This window comes from Juglans regia, chromosome 3 (genome assembly GCF_001411555.2).
Source record: "Juglans regia cultivar Chandler chromosome 3, Walnut 2.0, whole genome shotgun sequence".
NCBI lineage: Eukaryota > Viridiplantae > Streptophyta > Magnoliopsida > Fagales > Juglandaceae > Juglans > Juglans regia.
The window spans coordinates 8,851,191-8,870,549 of record NC_049903.1 but is presented as its reverse complement, the minus strand read 5'-3'; the positions used below and the strand labels follow the sequence as shown (position 1 = coordinate 8,870,549).

Here is a 19,359-nt window from a genome sequence, read left to right as displayed (position 1 = left end):
AGATTTATGGCTTTCATAGCTAATTGAACACAAAAAGTTGTTACAATATATTATAAATGCATTAAGCAGAAAAGATTAAAAGAGTAGAGATAAGTATCAATATTCAATAAGCCTAGTAAAGGAAAAAAGAGAGTACCCAGAACCAAAAGAACGAAGCCAATTCAAACAAGATTATGCAAAGAGCTAAAACAAAGAACATGCAAATCAGTTTTGCTTTCCCAATTGAAAGTCATTCCATAGAAATTTAAGAAAGAACAAGAAAACAAATTTACAACTATCTGCAGATGTGTCATGCTTTTTCCAACCTAGAACAGAGTAAAATGGATCAAGGACAATAATAAATACATGGGTTGTTAAAGCATAATAGATCATCTCGAGGCCTTAGCTTTGCTCCTGTGAAGAATCCAGTCATACCTGCATTCTCTAATGCCAATGTTGCAATAACATGCTGCAGCTTTGTGCCCATCAAAAGAACAAGCTGCACACAAACATGTAGAACCAGTTGACAAAGACATTTACATGAGGGGAACTAAGAGCTATGTGATGTTGACTTTTCATGCTTTTTTTCATTTTGGGAATATACATCTATTATACCACCTTAGAATGTACACACATATTCAATCAGCCTAGAAGTAACTGTGAAAGCTACAAATAAAAAATAAAAAAGAGAACTTATAGCAATAGGAATGATTGCTATCCAGCAATAGAGATTTGCACAACTACACCCATAGAAAACTAAATTTATACTGTATTTGAAGCAGAGTTAGTAGATTAGCTAGGATTTAATTCCCTTTACTTAATAACTCAAAGGGTACATTGAAAATTACAAGAAAGTACTCAAGGATCCTTACCCAAGTCCATGCAAAAATCGCCGCAAACAGGAGTTAATTGCAGCGATTTTTTTTGCGACAATTATAAAATTGCTGGAAAAGACCTATTTTCTTGTAGTGAACGGATTATAAAAAAAATAAAAAATTATTCAAATCTAAGGGTGTTCATCCGGATTTCGGACCGGGTATCCGAGTATACCCGGCCCGGAACCCGGATTCCAAATCAGGGCCGGATTCCGGCCCAGATATACCGGGTTATGACCCGGGCCGAAATCCGGATGAATCCGGGTTATTACAACCCGGAAATTCGGGTTCCGGGCTGTACCCGGATTTATTTATTTATTATTATTTTTTTAAAACATTTAGAAAGCCTATATTACTGATTTTTTTTCCCCATAAAAAGATAATCCTGATAAGCTTAATTTTTTTTGTATCTAAAAGCCTATATACTATTACAATTTTTTCAAGAAAAATGTTGAAAAACATATTTCTTTTATATATAAAACTAATTACATTTTTAACTAAATGCATCTAAAAAGGGAAATTTAATATTTATCATGTAAAATGCATGCAACACATAATGCAATTCACTGCATATTACATTATTCAGTATTTGTAAATTACATTACAAAACATAAAATTACAATATATGAAAATTACAGGAACATCGAAAATAGCATCAACTTCATCTGTGTTGAGTGAAGGACTGAAATCTCCTTTCCTAGCAACGCCTACCACAGGGACAACCTCGAGTAGGTGCTGCATGCATGATCAAGGGACATAACAAAACATGATATTCAGCTATAATTTAAAACAAGATATCAAATGGAAAATCAATCAATGAAGTATGATATGAACCACATGTAGCACCTGAGATGAAAATGAACACAGGCAATAGAGGAAATGTAAAAGGAGTTTAGTGATTTAAGTAATTTTCTACATGCAGTTTGGAAACTGAAAACTAAATAATTTGAATGATAACTTGGCCCATTGAAAACTAATTAAATCATAAACAGCTACAGAATGTATTAAGAACTAATGCCCAAATGTAATACTAACAACACAGACATTCAATCAGGAAAACAAATGACAACCATAGCATATGATCTTGAAAAATGAGAATTATTTGATATCGTTCAAGAAAAACAACTCCATTGCCAAAATTAAGAAAGAATGCACAAATCTCTTACCTCCATTGAAGATGAATATATTCTCTCATAAACAGCTAACAAAAAATTACAAACCTTGGCTATGCACACACCGACACAAAATCAGTCCAATAACAGACCTATGTGAAAACTGAAAAAAAAAATTGTTCTTCTCATTTCTATACAATTAGATCAAGAAACCCAAAATGTTCATCACTATAAAAATATGTAAGTTCTTCAAGTCTCCCTCCATATGAGTACGCAGGCATTATCAAAGATATGTTGAAAGACTTGAAGTAAATAAGAAAAAGTTAATATTGTTCTACAAATACATTACGAGAACATATAATGAAGTGGTAGGAGATCCAGACAGAAAGAAGGGGAAGAGGATTTCTCTGTTCTAGTCTTTAATATGTTTAAGCTTGGAATGTAGTACAACTTGCCTCTTGCAATACTGTATTATTGTCTTTGATTTTTATTAAAGAGCAGTAGATCTAAACAGATTTGTTATTTATTTTTCCTTTATGTACATGGAAACAGACCCAATCTTCAAGAGCTTAGAAAAATGTTTATTTATTTTTCCTTTGTTCAACTAAACAGATCTTAACCCATAAAAATACTCTTCAAACATTCAAACGTTCTCATCAAAATAAACCCAAAATCAACAAACAGAGAACAAAACATACAGAGATAAGAAAACATACCCACGGATGAAGTCGACGGCATGAGGAACTAACCCATAAAAATACTCCTCAAACATTCAAACATTCTCATCAAAACAAACTCAAAATCAACAAAAAGAGAACAAAAACGTAAACCCTAAAAGAAAAAAAAAACCCATGTTTAACTAAAGAGAGCAGATCTGGAAAAATAACGGCATATACTCTAATACCCACATAAGATTTGTCCAAAGGCACTACTCATAGATCGAGAGACACAAAGAGAGAGAGAGTTACCGAAGTGAGAGAGAGAGCAAAGATACTTACCGAAGTGAGAGAGAGAAGAGAGACTTACCGATCGGAAGTCCGGCCAGCGGCAACAGCGAGAGAGAGAGAGAGAGGGCGGCAAAACTTGAAGGAGAAGGCTAGGGTTTCAAACTTTCATGGTTCGAGGGGGAGAGAGGGGAGAAGTGAGAAATGAGAAATGAGAATCGATCCGACGGGTTCGGGGGAGGGGGGGGTTTTAGTTAGGCGCTATTTTTTTTTTTATTATAACCGGGTATCGGGTTTAAAACCGGTACCCGGATGTAATACTGTAACCGGCCCGGGTTGGGCCGGTTAGGAGTGATGCGGGTTCCGGCCCGGATACTGTTTTTATAATTCAGTTTAATAAATATAAATAAATCAGAATCCATAATTTTATTTAAAATTCTTTCATTTTTCTCCTTTTCTTTAGGTATAAGAAAAATCATGTTCTAACCTTTCTCTGTTTTGTTACACCAAAAAAAGATTTCCTGATGTAAAAGGACCTGTAAAAAAATCTTAAATAATTTTTTCAAACCGTTGTTACCGTCCTAGTGTGTGTGTGTGTAATTTGCATGACACGCAATAGAAGAATGAAACCAAGGCTAGTGGTAACGAAAATGTTATTTGCATTAGGTTACTAGTTTTTACTACGTCGCATGAGAGACCCAGCATCACGGGGAACGAAACGTTGAACTTGAAATTTATGAGAAGGCGAATGGCCGGGTCAGCCAATATGCCCAGTCCACTGGTCAGCCAGTCAATATTAATAACCTGACCCCTTCCTCTCATCTCTTGTTCCTTGGTATAAATAAGACTCGACCCGCCTCCCCACCCTCCATAATTGCATTCTCAACCTTCCCTCCTGCTCTTCCAAGTCTAAGGCACAGCTCGCTTCATAAACAAACCCTGCGATACAACCTCTGTCAATTATGACTTCCAGCTTACAAGTTTCAGCTCTCGGCCTATTACCTACTTCTTCTTCTTCTTCTTCTTATTCATGCTGTCGTACCGGGAAAATTAATGCTGCTATTCATGTCCCAAAGCTTCCAAAAGCCCCTTTCTCCATTCCCAAAATCCCAACGACTAGAAAGATGATTGACGAATTGAATAATAGAAGGGTCGATGGGTTCACAAACACGATCCCAGTTCTACAAAACATCAATTTTACTACCACACCATTCGTCGATGATATTAAAGCACAAAACTCAATTGCTTTTGTCAGCACCCAGCTCTATTCCCTCTTAGAGGCCGTGGCTGACAGAGTCGAGATGCACGCCAACATTGGAAAGCAACGTGACAACTGGAATACCCTTCTTCTGAACTCCATCAACATGATTACTCTCACTGCCGCAACCATGGCTGGTGTTGCTGCGATTGGTGGCACTGGAATGCCCCATCTGGCTCTCAAGTTGTCGTCCACTCTCTTGTATTTTGCAGCCACAGGGATGCTGCTTGTGATGAACAAAATTCAGCCATCACAACTTGCAGAAGAACAACGCAATGCTACCAGATTGTTCAAGCAACTCCAGAGCCAAATAGAAACTATGCTCGCTCTTGGGGCAACAACGAAAGAAGATGTGAAGGACGTGATGGAAAGGGTTTTGGCCCTTGACCGAGCCTACCCCCTTCCCTTACTAGGAGCAATGCTTGACAAATTCCCTGCAAAGTTTGAGCATGCTACTTGGTGGCCTTCACACCAATTACTTCGAAAGAAAACTAAATCACATGAAAGAAAACAACGAGAGAATAATGGGTGGAGTGAGGAACTTGAAGTGGAAATGCGGGACATCGTTGAAGTGGTGAAGAGAAAGGACAGTAAGGACTACGAAAGGTTGGGCAACCTAGTGTTGAAGATTAACAAGATTTTAGCCATCTCAGGTCCATTACTCACAGGGATTGCAGCTGTCGGCTCTGCTTGTGTTGGTAATGGATCATGGGCTGCAATCGTAGCTGTGGCGGCGGGGGCTTTGGCTACCACTGCTAATGCCTTCCAGCACGGTGGGCAAGTTGGAATGGTGTTTGAGATGTACCGAAACAACGGTGGATTTTTCCAGCTATTGCAAGAAACAATCGAAGCCACACTCGAGGAAGGAGACTTGGAGAAAAGAGAGAACGGGGAGTTGTTTGAAATGAAAGTGGCTTCGCAACTGGGGAGAAGCTTGTCACAGCTTAGAGAACTTGCTAGAAAGTCAGCTTCTTATCGTCTAGACGGAACTGCCATAGACGAATTCGCTAGCAAGCTTTTTTAGTTCAAGCTAGACTTCGTGCACAGTTATTCTTTGATTCTTTGATTGTTCATATAACTAATTCGATCTTTTGTACAATCACCAACGCAGGAACAATGTTAATTTATAATCTCAATTCATCTATTTTCTTAGTTTCTTCATATAATTACTTGAATTTATTTTTACGAATTATTAATTGAATATTAGTCAAGTTGCAAGCATGCACTGATCATATATACATATATATAACCTTACGACCGTGGCTGAGATGATCGATAGAGAGAACTCCTGCATGCAATGATATATATATTCCCATTCAAAGAACACGAAATTTTATATTGATTAGTTGAACACTGAATATTCAAGAGATGTGGTGGCCGGGGATTGGACGGCTTAGATTATATGATATGTTAGGGTTAAGGCAGGTTTGGTAACCAAAACAAAACATAAAATTCTCATCTCATCTCATCATTACACATTTTTCAAATCTCCATACAAAATATAATAAACAATTCAATTTTTTTAAATCTCAATATATCTTTTTTAAATCTCAAAATAATAATAATATTAAAACATAATATTTTAAACTTTAAAACAAAACATAAAATTCTCATCTCACCTCTCAAATCTGTCCTTATTTCTTTTTATCTTTAATACATGGTTGGAATTGTCCCTCCGATTGAAGCAAGGTCAGCTCTATTGAAAAGTCAATCATTCGCAGCTCAATTACAGTCGCTCATGTACACCTAAGCCATAACCGCTCCACGGCATTTTTAAATGCCAATTATTTAAGATTTAACAATTAAACAATAATTAATAATAATAATCACTTAATTTGTTAAATCACTAATTATTTCAAAATTTTAACTAAACTGCATAAGTTCACCTGTTGAATTTTAAGAAAAGATAAGTTGTACAACCACAAAAATATTCTACGAAAATAAAATTTACAAACTAACATAATTTTTATGGGATAGATTAGATTTATTTTATAATAAAAGTAATTTTATGATTTAACATATCATACCAAATTACGTTAGTTTATGAATTTATTTTTATAGAATCTCTTTATGATTATATAAAAAGATTGTACAACCATAAAAAGATTCTACGAAAAGAAAATTCACAAACTAACATGTTTTTAATATTATCAATTTTATTTACATTACAATAAAATTAGTTTTACAAATTAATAAATCGCATTAAATTACGTTAATTTATAAAATTATTTTTATAAAATATCTTTGTGGCAAAAGCATATATCTTTAAAAAATTTCATATTTTACCGCAAGGCTTTTACAAATTTGACTGTATTATGACAATAAATTGTCGTTTTATAATCCAAGTAGTCGTCACAGTGAACTTTTTTTCACAACTATTGCACGCATGTCGTTAGGGAAAGTCTTTAACTATTATGTCCAAATTTGGAATCAATTGATTATTATAGCTTTGAAACTTCAAAAGTTTACGTTTTTACATCCATGAGATTAAAAAATAGAGAAATGATATTTGTAATAGTAAGTGTGCAAGTATCGTGTAATCATTTTGAAAAAAGTGAATAAATATAAGATTTACATATAAAGAAATTAATTTTTTAATAATAGATTCTATTTTTTTTAAAGTAACTGCACGATATTTATACATTTCATAATTATATGTAGTGTTACTTTAAAAAATATTGAAGCATGCAAGTTTGTTACATCTATTTGTTAATGTTCTGTACGTACGTTAATTAATAACTTTGCCTTTCCTACGTTGAAAACATCATTTTAGGGGTTGCATTTTCTCTCCTTATTATGAAAATATGCGCTTCCATCGCAATCTGGCCGTAAAGTTGATGAGAAATGATTTCTACAAATCGCATAGTTCTTTTATTAAAAAGTAAGTAAAAAAACCTATTATTTTTTAGCGGAATTTGATTTTTTTATAAAAATTATTTATTTGTGAAAATTATGGAAAAGTGATAGTATGAAGTTGCAAAAAATAATTTCTTCACGTGATCCATGTTTATATGATTAATTTACCAGAACTTTCAATTTAAAATAGCTATTCTATATATTGAAAAAGAACTTATTTTTAATTTTATGAGCAACAGCCTGAGAGCAAAGCAACTCTTTCAAAAATTATTTATCAATAAAATGTAACCTTTTTAATTATATTTTTGTCCTATATTCAACTTCTTTTATAAATCTTTTTTCTATAAAAAATAATTTGCCTACTTAAAAATTTTATAAAAATTGATTTTATATTATTCTGCGTCACTCAATTTTTTTTGTTGATTTTGTGCGCCAATTTTTTGATGAGCTAATTAAGACTAATCAAGTCTGCCTGTAATAATAATATATATATTTTTTATAAAAGACTTAGGCCTCATTTGGATATAGAAACAGTTTCATTCCATTTCATTATTATAATTTTTTTAATTTTTTATATAAAATATAATAAATAATTCAATTTTTAATTTTTATCTAAAATTATTTTATCTTATCTCGTTAACCAAACGCGTTTTAGTTATTATTTTTCAGATCTCAACAAATTTAAGTTTTTTTTTATTTTTACTCAAATGGATAACTGGAAGTAAAGTTAGAGTTATGCTATACATAAATTTCACATACTGCACACTATTTAATAAATATGTAATTTTATTATTTTATTTTTATATTTTATAAAATATGAAGGTAAAAAAAATAAATTTACATATTTTTAAAAGATGTGCAGAAATATGAAATTTATATATATAATTTTTCATAAAGTTATATGGTTTTAAAAAAAAAATTGAAAGAAAAAAGAAAAATCAGGAAGGAAATCTGACATGGAAGTAGCAAAAAAAGTTACCATAAACAGGCGGCTCTTCGCGTCGGCCCTCTCCATTCTCTGAAACTTTCTTTCCATATGTCTCCCTTTCTTTTCTTCCTACAGTAAAGTGTTCAAACGTCAAAGCCTGAACTCATAAACGTCACCTTCGTCTTCGTCGTCGTCTTCAACCGGTAGGTCCAGTTTCTCTCTCGCTGTCTATAAATCAGTCATCTCAGATCTGTATAGTTTGCCTTTGCGAAATCCCCGATAGTTCTTGTATTATTATTTGATTTGTTACGAAAATGTGATAGGGAGTTTGATTGGAGCAACTATGTGGGCGATCATAAGGCGAAAAGTTGTCAACGGAAGCTCCTCGGCTTCGGTAAAATTTCTTCTATCATGTTCTGGTTTTCTTTCAGAGCTTTCAGTATTGCCTCCCACATTGTGACGGTATTTTTTTTTCTTTTTCTAGGTTTTTGGGCGACCATTGCGGGAGACTCGGCCTGTAACGGCGCCAGCAACGCGAAGTTACTCTACCAACGTCAAAGAGGTAAGCTCTGAAAGTCGATTTGTTTCCAAGAATCTCATACCTGCTGGTTCATTCTTTCCATTAGCGAAAATATAAGATTAGGTGATTACTTGGAAATAACAACCATTTATTTGCGAAATTCAAATGCTTGCGCTTTGCCGCTCTGTGGTTTTGTGAATGTTTGAACTGAATTTCCACCTGAGCTTCTACTTTTAACATGGACTAGTTAGGAGCTTTAACTGATATTTGACTTTATACTCACCAGCTAGGTTTGTTGGTTTGTATTATATCCGATAACATATGAAGTTTTTATTCAGCACGAAAGCTCTTATGCACACTTTGTTCTTGGGATTGGGTTTAATTTAATAGTATGGCATGCTAGCTGGTGTTCAGGATCAGAACTACTTACCTTGGTTTTACTTTACCAACATCTTTGCAGAGATTGCTGCTTGGAAGAGGCTCAAAAATTGTAGGCAGTGCTGGTCTTCATGGTTGTCTAGGTAATCAAACGTTTCAGAACTTTTTAGGCACATGTTGGGGATGAAAAATATTTTGGATAACCGAGTGAGTGTTTTATTGATTCTTTTGAATTGTGTCTGTGTTCAGGTTGTCCCATTAGTTCAAAGACAGTCAGGTCAGCAACATATTCGTTACTTGCTGCCCCTTATTATACTTTTTGTTAGCAACTATAAGATGTCCTTTTTTTCCTTTTTCCCATGCATGTCTTAAAATTGAAAGAGAAAGGAAACAAAATGTGCCACGGTAGGAGCAAGTTTGGCTTCTCCTTTTCAATTATCTTTGATGTCGTATTTCCCTGACATTTTCTTGTTGTATAGGGAAGTTCTGCCATTTCTTCAAACAGATTCTCCCAACTACATGCAGTATAGGTCATTTTCTTCTGATAATGGTATGATATCTTTGTGGTCTTCTGGGGGATTCTCCCGAATTTGACATATGTTGTGTATGTTATCAAATAATCATTAACACTTGTGTGCTATATGTGTATGAAGGTGATCTGGTTGATGCTGTAGTGCCCTTCATGGGTGAATCAATCACTGATGGGACTCTAGCAAATTTTTTAAAGCGTATGCCATTCTGATATTATATACTTGAATGCATCTGTTTTTAACTTTGTCTCGTGCCTGTATGGTAATAGATTTTGTGTACACATATACCTCAAATCTTTTGTCTGACTCATTGTTGATAAATTGGGAGCAGAACCTGGCGATCGTGTAGAAGTTGATGAACCTATTGCCCAAATAGAAACTGATAAGGTACATCCTGTGAAGTAACACTAATATAAGTTTTCCTACTTTGAACCATTCTGTTCTTATTATTTTACATGTGATGGAAATAGGTAACAATTGATGTGGCTAGTCCTGAAGCTGGCATTCTCCAAAAGGTAATCAGATGTGATGCAACATGTAATGATTGGAAGCTAGAATAAACTATATATTTGACTCTCCTTTTAGTATGAATAGGAATTTTGAATTTGTATTTGACTTTTTTTTTCTCTAGTTTGTTGCCAATGAAGGTGATACAGTGGAGCCAGGAACCAAGATTGCTATTATCTCAAAGTCTGGCGAAGGCGTTGCACATGTCGCTCCATCAGAGCAACCACCGAGCAAGGCTGATTCTAAGGCGTCTGCTGACAAGAAAAATGCAGTCAAGGAAAAACCTAAAGAAGAAACCTCTCTTCCTAAGCCTAAAGCTGAAACTTCTCCTCCTAGGCCTAAAGCTCCTTCTCCACCACCCAGTAAACCTTCAGCAACAGAACCTCAACTTCCTCCCAAGGAAAGGGAAAGAAGAGTAAGTCTTGGGATCCACTCTACTTTGGTAGGTCTTTCCGTTACTCAAATTAGTTGTTCAGAATTTTGCAATTTATATAACTGCAGGTTCCAATGACAAGACTGAGGAAACGTGTTGCAACACGTTTGAAGGACTCTCAGAACACTTTTGCAATGCTGACTACATTCAATGAAGTTGATATGTAAGCTTTTCGTCCCTACTTGTAACCAATGTAACTTATTCTGGGACTTCATCGATACAAGTCCACATATTTCAACTACTAATAAAAAAAGAAAGTACATGCATTTCAACTGAATTAGTCCTTGAAGCGAAGATTTCTGCTGTATTTGTGTATAGTCTGGATATGATGGTAAATTTTTATCTACATACTTTGCAGATTTAAAATAAATTCCTGGCTTTAGTTTTGGCACTTAATACTTCTGATATAATATTTGGAATAATTACTACACCTTGCCTTATAATTCCCCACATTGATGTGCAACATATTCCAGGACTGGTCTGATGAAGCTCCGTTCTGATTATAAAGATGCCTTTGTTGAGAAGCACGGGGTAAAGTTAGGACTTATGTCGGGATTTGTGAAGGTGCGTTTTCTCATGTGTGATTTTTTTTTTTATAACTAATAAGAGATTTTATTACCAGGAATAGGCATAGCTCAAGTACATAGGAAGTATACAAGAGGAAATACCTGCGTACACTCTAAAAACTACAGAAAATCAAGAAAATCATCTCCATTCAATACACTCGTGTGATTATTCAGTACCTTCTCATGTAGAAATACAAGTCTTCATGCATGTTCACAAACATTGATTTCCAATGTTGCTTGTCTTGTTCCAGGCTGCTGTAAGTGGGCTGCAAAATCAGCCAATCATCAATGCTGTCATTGATGGGGATGACATCATTTATAGAGATTATATTGACATCAGTATTGCTGTTGGTACTCCAAAGGTAGTCTCTGTTAACTTGTTTCAAGTTGATTTGTGCATGGGGTGTTTGAAAGTGTTCTGATAATTTTATCAGTCAATGGACATTGGACATATACAGTGCCTATTTTTTTTTTTTTTTTTTTTTTAGGACCAGGGAATGCAGAGAGCAGGGTGAACTTCAAATCAGCTATATATAGACATAACGCCTTGATAAAGTCATAAAATTATGACACTAATAAATACAAGGCTTATGTATCTAGAAAGGATATTTGTCAATTATTCAGATGCATAGTTATAAATTGACAAAAAAGAATGGTATCTTACCACACTGATTGGTGGTGTAATGTGGACTCAACATGATGCGCACGATGTGAAATAGGAGTGAGATCATTCGTATGCCTAATCTTTAAATTCGAATTTCCAGAAAAAAGAAAAAAGGCTCATCCAAGTGATGTAGATTTCATCTCCAAATAGTTTTTGATTATTTGGCTTTATGATTGCTGTTGTTCTCTAGGGTCTTGTTGTTCCTGTCATCCGCAATGCCAATAAAATGAACTTTGCTGAGATTGAGAAGGAGATCAACACCCTTGCAAAGAAGGCAAACGATGGCTCTATATCGATTGATGAGATGGCTGGAGGCTCATTCACTATATCTAATGGTGGTGTTTATGGAAGCCTGTTAAGTACTCCGATCATTAATCCCCCACAGGTATGATGGTGCACATATCCATTCCGCTTACATTTGCTCTGGATTCTCCTTTGGCACCTGTATGCATGAACACACTAGCTTCTTGTAGGCAACCTAATTCCTCGTACTGTTTTTGGGAACTTTCTACTCAGTCATTTCCAAGTGTTGGCTTGGTTGGATACGAGGGACAACAAAAATACCAGATTTGGGTCCTAAAAATCTTAGACTACAGTCATATTTGGGGTATAGGAATTTAGTTTTGCGAGGCCCTCAGCAACTGAACTACTCATGCTCGTAAATGCTTACTACATATGATTGGAAAATGCTTCATAAGATGTTTCCACTGGTGTGGGCATTTCCACATAATCCCGAAAACACCTTCCATTTGAGGGAGGGATTTTTTTTTTTCTGGGAGCTGGTTTTGCCTTTTACTATTATCTAATGTATTTGTATATTTGTTTATATGCTTCTTTTGGCAGTCGGCCATCTTGGGCATGCACTCAATTGTGAACCGGCCGATGTTTGTTGGTGGGGAGATCGTTTCAAGGCCGATGATGTACATTGCCCTAACATATGATCATCGACTAATTGATGGAAGAGAGGCAGTCTTCTTCCTGCGTCGTATCAAAGATGTTGTGGAGGACCCTCGGAGGTTGCTTCTTGATATATGAGGACAGTGTAGACCACATGCTAGACCATCCCTTCTGGTGTGGCACTGTAGTTGGCTCCTCAGTTTACCTGGTCAGCAAGTTCTTCAATAGCGGCCTGTTTACATATGCGAGACTCGTTATATAACTTGCATTAAATTCCGGTTGAGTTTAAGTTTTTTTATTATGGCCCGGCAAACCCTTCCCTTTCTCCCCCCCCACCCAAAACAAAAAAAGAGACAGCGGTTATAACCTCTATTTATCTTTGAAAATCTCATAGAAGAATAAAGTCGAAACGTTTTTTTGCAGCAGTGCTAGCTATCACAGTATTACCTTGATTTCTGACTGCATAAATTTCATTCAGACCAACTTAGCCATGTCAAATTTTTTGCCGCTTCAGTTTCTGACTGCGTAAAAATTTCATCTCCACTGCTCTCGCATATGTTAACAAAAGTGTCTGTACGCCAAAAAAGGCCATTTTTCTTGTACATTTGTTTGGTTTTGAGGTGAGTTTGATTCATCTAACAAAGTGTTGGAATCGATAGCACTGATCAGTGTGCCAAGGTAAGTAGTAGAAAGCAGTGGATTAGTTTGAGATGGCATCAGATTGGGAGAATATTTTCGTGAGATGTACTTGCAGAAAAAGGGCTTCTGTATTCCGGATTAGTCGGGATTTTATTTCTTATCTGGTAGTCTGGTACCAATAAAAAAAAAAAAAAAAAAAAAAAGCAGTGGATGGTTGATAGTATTATGAGGATTGCTTCAGGGCTTCGATTCTCTACTAGTAGGGTCTGCGAGCCAGTGAATGAGCTAAATCGGGTCCGGAATTCAGACGCCAATACTCGACGTAGAATAATCACGGGAGATGTGCATTCCAAAGAATGCTGGCAAGGATAGAATGATGAAAAGCTACTAAAATTCACTCAATTCATATATTTCTATTTTTTTTTCAATCCTAGTACCTAATTCTAAAAACAAATTGAGGAACAAGCCCCAAATCTTCAATCCAAATGCACGAAAACTGACTTCAGCAAATGAATGAAGCATATCAAGTTGGGGGGGGGGGGTGTTGTGTGGCTCTTTAAGCTTCTTGTGTGCAAGGGAAGAATGTACAACAGGTGCAAGAAAATCACTTGAATCAATTGCCTTTGACCTAGACCCGTTTGGCTCTTCTCTCTCCGGTTATGATTGTTTTCAACATTCCTCGGAGAACTCTTATTGGATGAATCATGAACCCATACATTTAGTAACGAACATCATTAATCCATCATATTAATCCATTCCACCACTTATGTACCCTGCAAATGATTGTGGTAACTGTGGAACTTTCATAAAGAAATGACAAAAAAAAATAATGGTACATTCCACCTCCAACTTCTTGCAAAAAGAAAAACGGAAATTGAAATGGACAAGCAGTCAAGTTTATAAAAAAATATGTCCAAATGAAAATTCTGTGAGTTGATATACCAAACATGAATTAGGATTAGGATGGCTTGTAGTATTTTGTTGGTACAAATGGCATTTTGGTTACAACCCCATCGTATGCCTTTCCTCGAATCACAATCTTGACTTTGGTGCCTGCCTTGTGTGACCCAGATTTCACATACCCCATGGCTATATTCTTCTTAAGGCAGGGGCTAAATCCTCCACTGGTGACTTCCCCAATTCCTTTTCCTTTATCATCCTGAATCTCATTGTGGCTTCTGGGAGGTGGTCCTGAAGAGAAAAACCCGACACGCCTGACTGGTGGACCCTCTTCAAGTTGCTTAAGTATCACCGCAGCACCAAGAAAACCACCTTCAGCTCTTCTTCTCTTCCCTATGGCCCATGTGAGTCCTGCCTCAACAGGAGTTACATGTTGTTCCATGTCGTTACCATATAAACAGAGGCCAGCTTCAAGTCGGAGACTGTCTCTAGCACCCAGACCTGTCAATCTTACCTTCCCTTCAGATTTCTGCAAGATTGCTTTGGCAAGATCCACTGCATGCTCTGAAGGAACTGAGATTTCAAAACCATCTTCGCCGGTGTACCTGAAAATCTCACGAAAGAGGCAAGGCTAATAAACTTTCCTTTGTGGCTCTCTCCTAAAAATGAGAATAATTTAAGGTATATTCCTTTTCTTGTTTTATTTTTTATTTTTGGTTGGAGAGCGGGGTGATAGGAACATTTGACATTTGTCCCCTGTTCTCTCATTAGCTTGGATATAACAATGCTTTATTGTGATGTCACATGGATTGCTACGAAGGGGCACTTAATCATGCTTCACTCATGCTCCCATTCAACAAAGAAGTATGCATGCATACCCTATCATCTACCGAAGCACTAAGTTGATATAAAACAAACTGTCACTAGCTAAAAATTCAGAAAGGAACTTAGTATCTAGGCTCACACCATGCAAGGTGAATTGCTATTTCTAAACCAGAGAAAAAATAAGCCAAAAAGAAGCATACCCTGTTCTAGTTAGAAAGCACTGCACTCCATTGATATCCAAGATACGGAACTCCCCAAAGAATACCTTGCTCAAGTCCACTTTTGTCAGGTGCTGAAGAACCGGGCCAGCCAGAGGACCCTGCACCAGATAAATCAAATAAAACTATTTACAAAGTATACATGTCACTTAATGGAATTTTCAAATAGCTAAAGAAGCACAATCTTTTAATCAAAATGCAAGCATTAGCACACTTCATTTCCAAAAATCATAGCTAATGGTTTGAATGACTTGTAGGCAGATATAATCCAAGTTTTTCAGCCAAGCTAAGAGATAGGAGAACGTGATAAAAGGAATCTAGGATTAACCTGGAGAGCTAGAAGAGACCTCTCGTCATGGATGTGCCAAGAGACATCCCCACCTTTGGCCTTGAATGCTTTCATATGCTCCTCAATGTGAGCCAGATCCTTATCCCTACACCCTGCATTGACAACCAGGTAAATGTGGTCGTCCTGCACCTTGGTAATCACTGAATCATCAATTGCTCCTCCCTTCTCATTTGTAAAGACAGTTAGCGACCCAGTTCCTGGGGCTAGCCCAGCAACATCAGCAATGACAAGCTTTTCAAGGAAAGGTATGCAGTCCTTTCCCTTGAGGCTCAACCCGCACATATGAGAGACATCAAAAAGGCTGCCATTCTGCCTACAATTCAGAGTAGAATCCATGATTGAGTCCTTGTATTGGATGGGCATGCTCCATCCAGCAAAGGGCACCATCTTCCCGCCATTAGCAACATGGAAGTCATGAAGAACTGTCTTTTTCAGATCTGATTCTGCAGAAAAGTATCGACGAGCGACAGTCTTCTTATCAGCCTGAGCAAGCCGACGGTTTAATGATTGCCCAAGTTGCCACAAACCCCCGCCTCTCATCTTCTTAGCAAAAATTACCTAATGAATAAAATTGAGGAAGTTTTAGAGACAGATTAAATCATCAAAATCGTCACTAATAAAATGCCAATGGCTTCAAAACAGAAACCAAACAATCACATATATTTCTCAAGGTCTCAATAACCCAAGATCAGACTACTCTGTTTTCAAAGGATGTGCAATATTTTGATTAATGGTAATTATTATCTTATTATTATTATGTTTGATGTTTGGTGGAAACTAAACCCACAGCCTCTATATACCGCATTTTGCAGGGACTAGTTGGTAGCATTACATTGAGAACATGACCATAATCACCAAGACGATACAGAAGTGATATAAGTTTTGAAAGTCATAAATGCAAATTGTCATATTATCATCCTCTGCCATCTGGAATACAGTGGACTCATTTCAAACAACATGAATGCATCATTTTATCGAATCAGCTCCCAAAGAACATTCAAACGCCGTGTACAAGAAAAACATCAATAAAATCTCCCCCGACCATTGTTCAATAAAATCTCATATAATCGTCATTGGGAAGTTCACTCGGATGAAATGAAAACCACCAAAAAGTGCCATTGAAAAAACCGTATAATCCAATACAGATACATATAGCAAACGAATCAATGACAATCTTTCAAACAATAGACAGTGCAACCAGTCATCTGGATCTCAATACTGTTTCTCCACAGCCTCATTTGAGTAAGCAACCAATCACACAGATCTTCTAATCTCGTATAAGAAAAAAGGGTACGACACAAGAGCAAAGATCATTTCTGAACAAACCCAGAATACATTGAGTTACCACAGAGAGAGAGGAAAAAAAAAAAGATGGACGGGAAAAACACTTACAAATACGGGTTCTCTTCTTCCGCGTCTGCTATCTCAAGAACGAGCAAATCTGAGAGCCCGAAAGAGCATCTCTTGCACTAAATAAGGAGGGTGTCTTTTATATATGCATGGATATACACATATATACCGATAAGCCAGCCTAAAAAGAAAAGGGAAAAATATTAGAAGGGTTGGTGGGTAATGGCCTAGTGGATGGAGGAAACTCAGGAAAGGGTTTCTCTTCCACATGGAGACATCCAACAAAACCCCATCGTTAGCGAGTGGTAGTATCACTACCAGACGACCACACCTCATCTCACTCTCTCTCTCTCTCTACGCGTTCGGATGTCAACTCGTCGTACCATGTTACATGTGTACTTTGATTATTTGGGACTCCCATTTTGGCACTCTACAAGACGAGTTTCTAGGTTTTTTTTTTTTTTTTCAAACAAAACTAATAATTAAAATATTTGTAGTTATAAGGTGCCTAAGTGTTAGTTATTTTTATTAAAAAAAATAAATTTTAAATTTATTTAAAAAAGTTATTTTTTAATAATATACATTACTTTTTTAAAAAAATACATATGATTTTCACAATCTGAAATTATATTTAACATTACACAATATTAAAAATTAAAAGAGCAGCCCAATTAGAAAACTTTCGCATCAGTTAATATAAAAAAAGTAGATTGGTGTTTACACTTTTTTATTACTATATTGGGTTCCATATTTAGGTGGTGTGAATTTGGTATTGCAAAGCCTATAACACTGATGAATAATTAGTATATAAGATTATATAGATTTTGAAGTGGGAGGTTAAATGAGGAGTAGTATTTGGTGTATAGGAGTCAAGTTCAGGAAATCAAAATAAGTGACAGAACACCTATAAGTTTGTTGAGAGATCGCTGTTGGGGAAGGAAAGAAAATACTAGTTTTGAATTGGGAGGTACTGCTTTAACTAATCAAGTTGGTGAAAAGAGGTATTGGCATGTTAATATTTGGCTTCTTTTGTGTGTTATTTGGGACAAAAACATAGCAAGTGAGATTGTAGTAGGTGGCCGTACACAAGTAGCTAAAGAGTAATGTTAGATACAGTCGTAAAGTGGGTATGTGTTGTGTAATCCTTTTAAAAAAGAGTGAGGTCCGTTATTGCTATTAAAAAATTAATTTTTTTTATATGAGTCTCATATTTATTAATTTTTATCAAAAAGATTGCGCGCTTGCACACTCTATAACTCTAAATATCATTTCTCAATCTGAGATTCACATAAAAAGATCATTTTTTAATAGTAAATTTTTCTTTTTTTTTCAAAGAGAATATGCGGTCAAAAAAAGACATGTAATAGCATTTAAGCTTGAAGGTCTCTTTTCTTTTTCCACAGGTGTGTGTGCACCAAATGCATAATGGTATACCAACTCTATATAATTAAGAGTAATTATAAATAGATCGGAGTTATTATAAATAGGTTGAGTTCTTCATTAATAATATAATATCAATTCGAATTCAATTTGTTTACTAACGAATTCAGAGTGAGCAAAGCTTCAAAATTTGATCAGCAAAAAAGGGATTGAGCATGAGCAAAACTTTTAAGCTCATTTATTAAACAAATTTTAAGTCGTGTAAGTTGGACTCGATTGATATAAACTTGTAAAATTACTTACTGTAATATAATATTAATATTAATTAAGAAGGTGATAGGATATCTTAAGAATTTTAAAAATGTTATAGATCTCTTCCTCACATGATGAATATAGTTAGAGTTAGTTTCAAATATAAAATCTATTTAGATGAAAAGATCGACTTTCTTCTTTTCTTTTCTTTTCTTTTCTTTTCTTTTTCTTTTTTTTTTTTTATAAAAGAGGTGGGAGTTCGAACATGCTTCTCTTATTTGGAGATCAAATTTTATGCCATCTGTCTAAAGGACCTTGACAAAAGGTCAACATAGTTAAATCTAAACAATTGCCATCATCTCATAAAAATTGTAAAATAAAATTTAAAAATATGGTGATGAACAAAAGGCAATGCTGACAAAATATTGTAGGCATATTTGCAATAAATTATCTAAGAGAAATGATATATATAAGTCTTAAATGCACAAGTCTCGTGCAAATCTTTTATTAAAAAAGATAGACTTTATTGTGAAAAAATGTGAAAAACTCACTTTTTCTTTATGAAACTCACATTTTTACAAAAGATTTGTACAAAACTTATATATTTGGGACTTATATTTAACATTACTCGTTATTTAAATATAACACATCTATTGTATAATTTTTATACAGTTTTTAATAAAAGAAATTCCTTTTATAATTAAAACCTATCTGAGTTAAATAAAGTTTTAAAAAATTCATATATTAATATTAAGAGCGGTGCTACTCTGTTGCTTAGAGTAGTCGGCTCCAAGTGATCTCTAGGTCAAAATCATCTTTTTATTTTTCTTTTGAATTTTCTTTCATATTTTTTTTATCATTTTAAAATATCAAAAAAATATCAATACACTAATAGTTACTTCTTTAACTATTAAGTAAAAAAAAATTAAAATACATATAATGTCAAAATGAGAAGACAAATTGAGTGGATAAAATAACATTTTTCTAATATTAAACATT

At 35.2% G+C, this 19,359-nt stretch overlaps 3 protein-coding genes across 4 annotated transcripts; 2 read left to right on the top strand and 1 right to left on the bottom strand.

Annotated features, from left to right (window-relative positions):
- Window positions 1–3,825: 3,825 nt before the first annotated feature.
- Window positions 3,826–5,197, top strand: LOC108984587 (probable F-box protein At4g22030). Its single transcript, XM_018956593.2, has one exon. It carries the CDS (start codon window positions 3,873–3,875, stop codon window positions 5,190–5,192), a length of 1,320 nt encoding a protein of 439 aa, XP_018812138.2. The 5' UTR covers window positions 3,826–3,872; the 3' UTR covers window positions 5,193–5,197.
- A 2,818-nt stretch (window positions 5,198–8,015) lies between these two features.
- On the top strand, window positions 8,016–13,309 carry LOC109012598 (dihydrolipoyllysine-residue succinyltransferase component of 2-oxoglutarate dehydrogenase complex 1, mitochondrial-like). 2 transcript variants are annotated; one of them, XM_018994316.2, is made up of 16 exons: window positions 8,019–8,155; window positions 8,276–8,346; window positions 8,437–8,514; window positions 8,933–8,993; window positions 9,100–9,127; window positions 9,232–9,255; window positions 9,330–9,400; window positions 9,504–9,578; window positions 9,712–9,767; window positions 9,851–9,895; window positions 10,012–10,302; window positions 10,389–10,483; window positions 10,794–10,884; window positions 11,138–11,248; window positions 11,741–11,935; window positions 12,394–13,309. In XM_018994316.2, the coding sequence occupies exons 2-16, from the start codon at window positions 8,296–8,298 to the stop codon at window positions 12,583–12,585; spliced, it is 1,464 nt and encodes a 487-aa protein (XP_018849861.1). In that variant the 5' UTR covers window positions 8,019–8,155; window positions 8,276–8,295; the 3' UTR covers window positions 12,586–13,309. The 2 variants fall into 2 exon arrangements, with proteins under 2 accessions (XP_018849862.1, XP_018849861.1); XM_018994317.2 differs by lacking the exon at window positions 9,232–9,255 and having other exon boundaries at window positions 8,016–8,155.
- Window positions 13,310–13,866: 557 nt separating this feature from the next.
- Window positions 13,867–17,033, bottom strand: LOC109012601 (aminomethyltransferase, mitochondrial). Its single transcript, XM_018994320.2, has 4 exons — window positions 16,771–17,033; window positions 15,358–15,936; window positions 15,012–15,130; window positions 13,867–14,591 (listed from the first exon to the last, which is right to left on the bottom strand). Exons 2-4 carry the CDS (start codon window positions 15,916–15,918, stop codon window positions 14,045–14,047), a joined length of 1,227 nt encoding a protein of 408 aa, XP_018849865.1. The 5' UTR covers window positions 15,919–15,936; window positions 16,771–17,033; the 3' UTR covers window positions 13,867–14,044.
- Window positions 17,034–19,359: the final 2,326 nt, after the last annotated feature.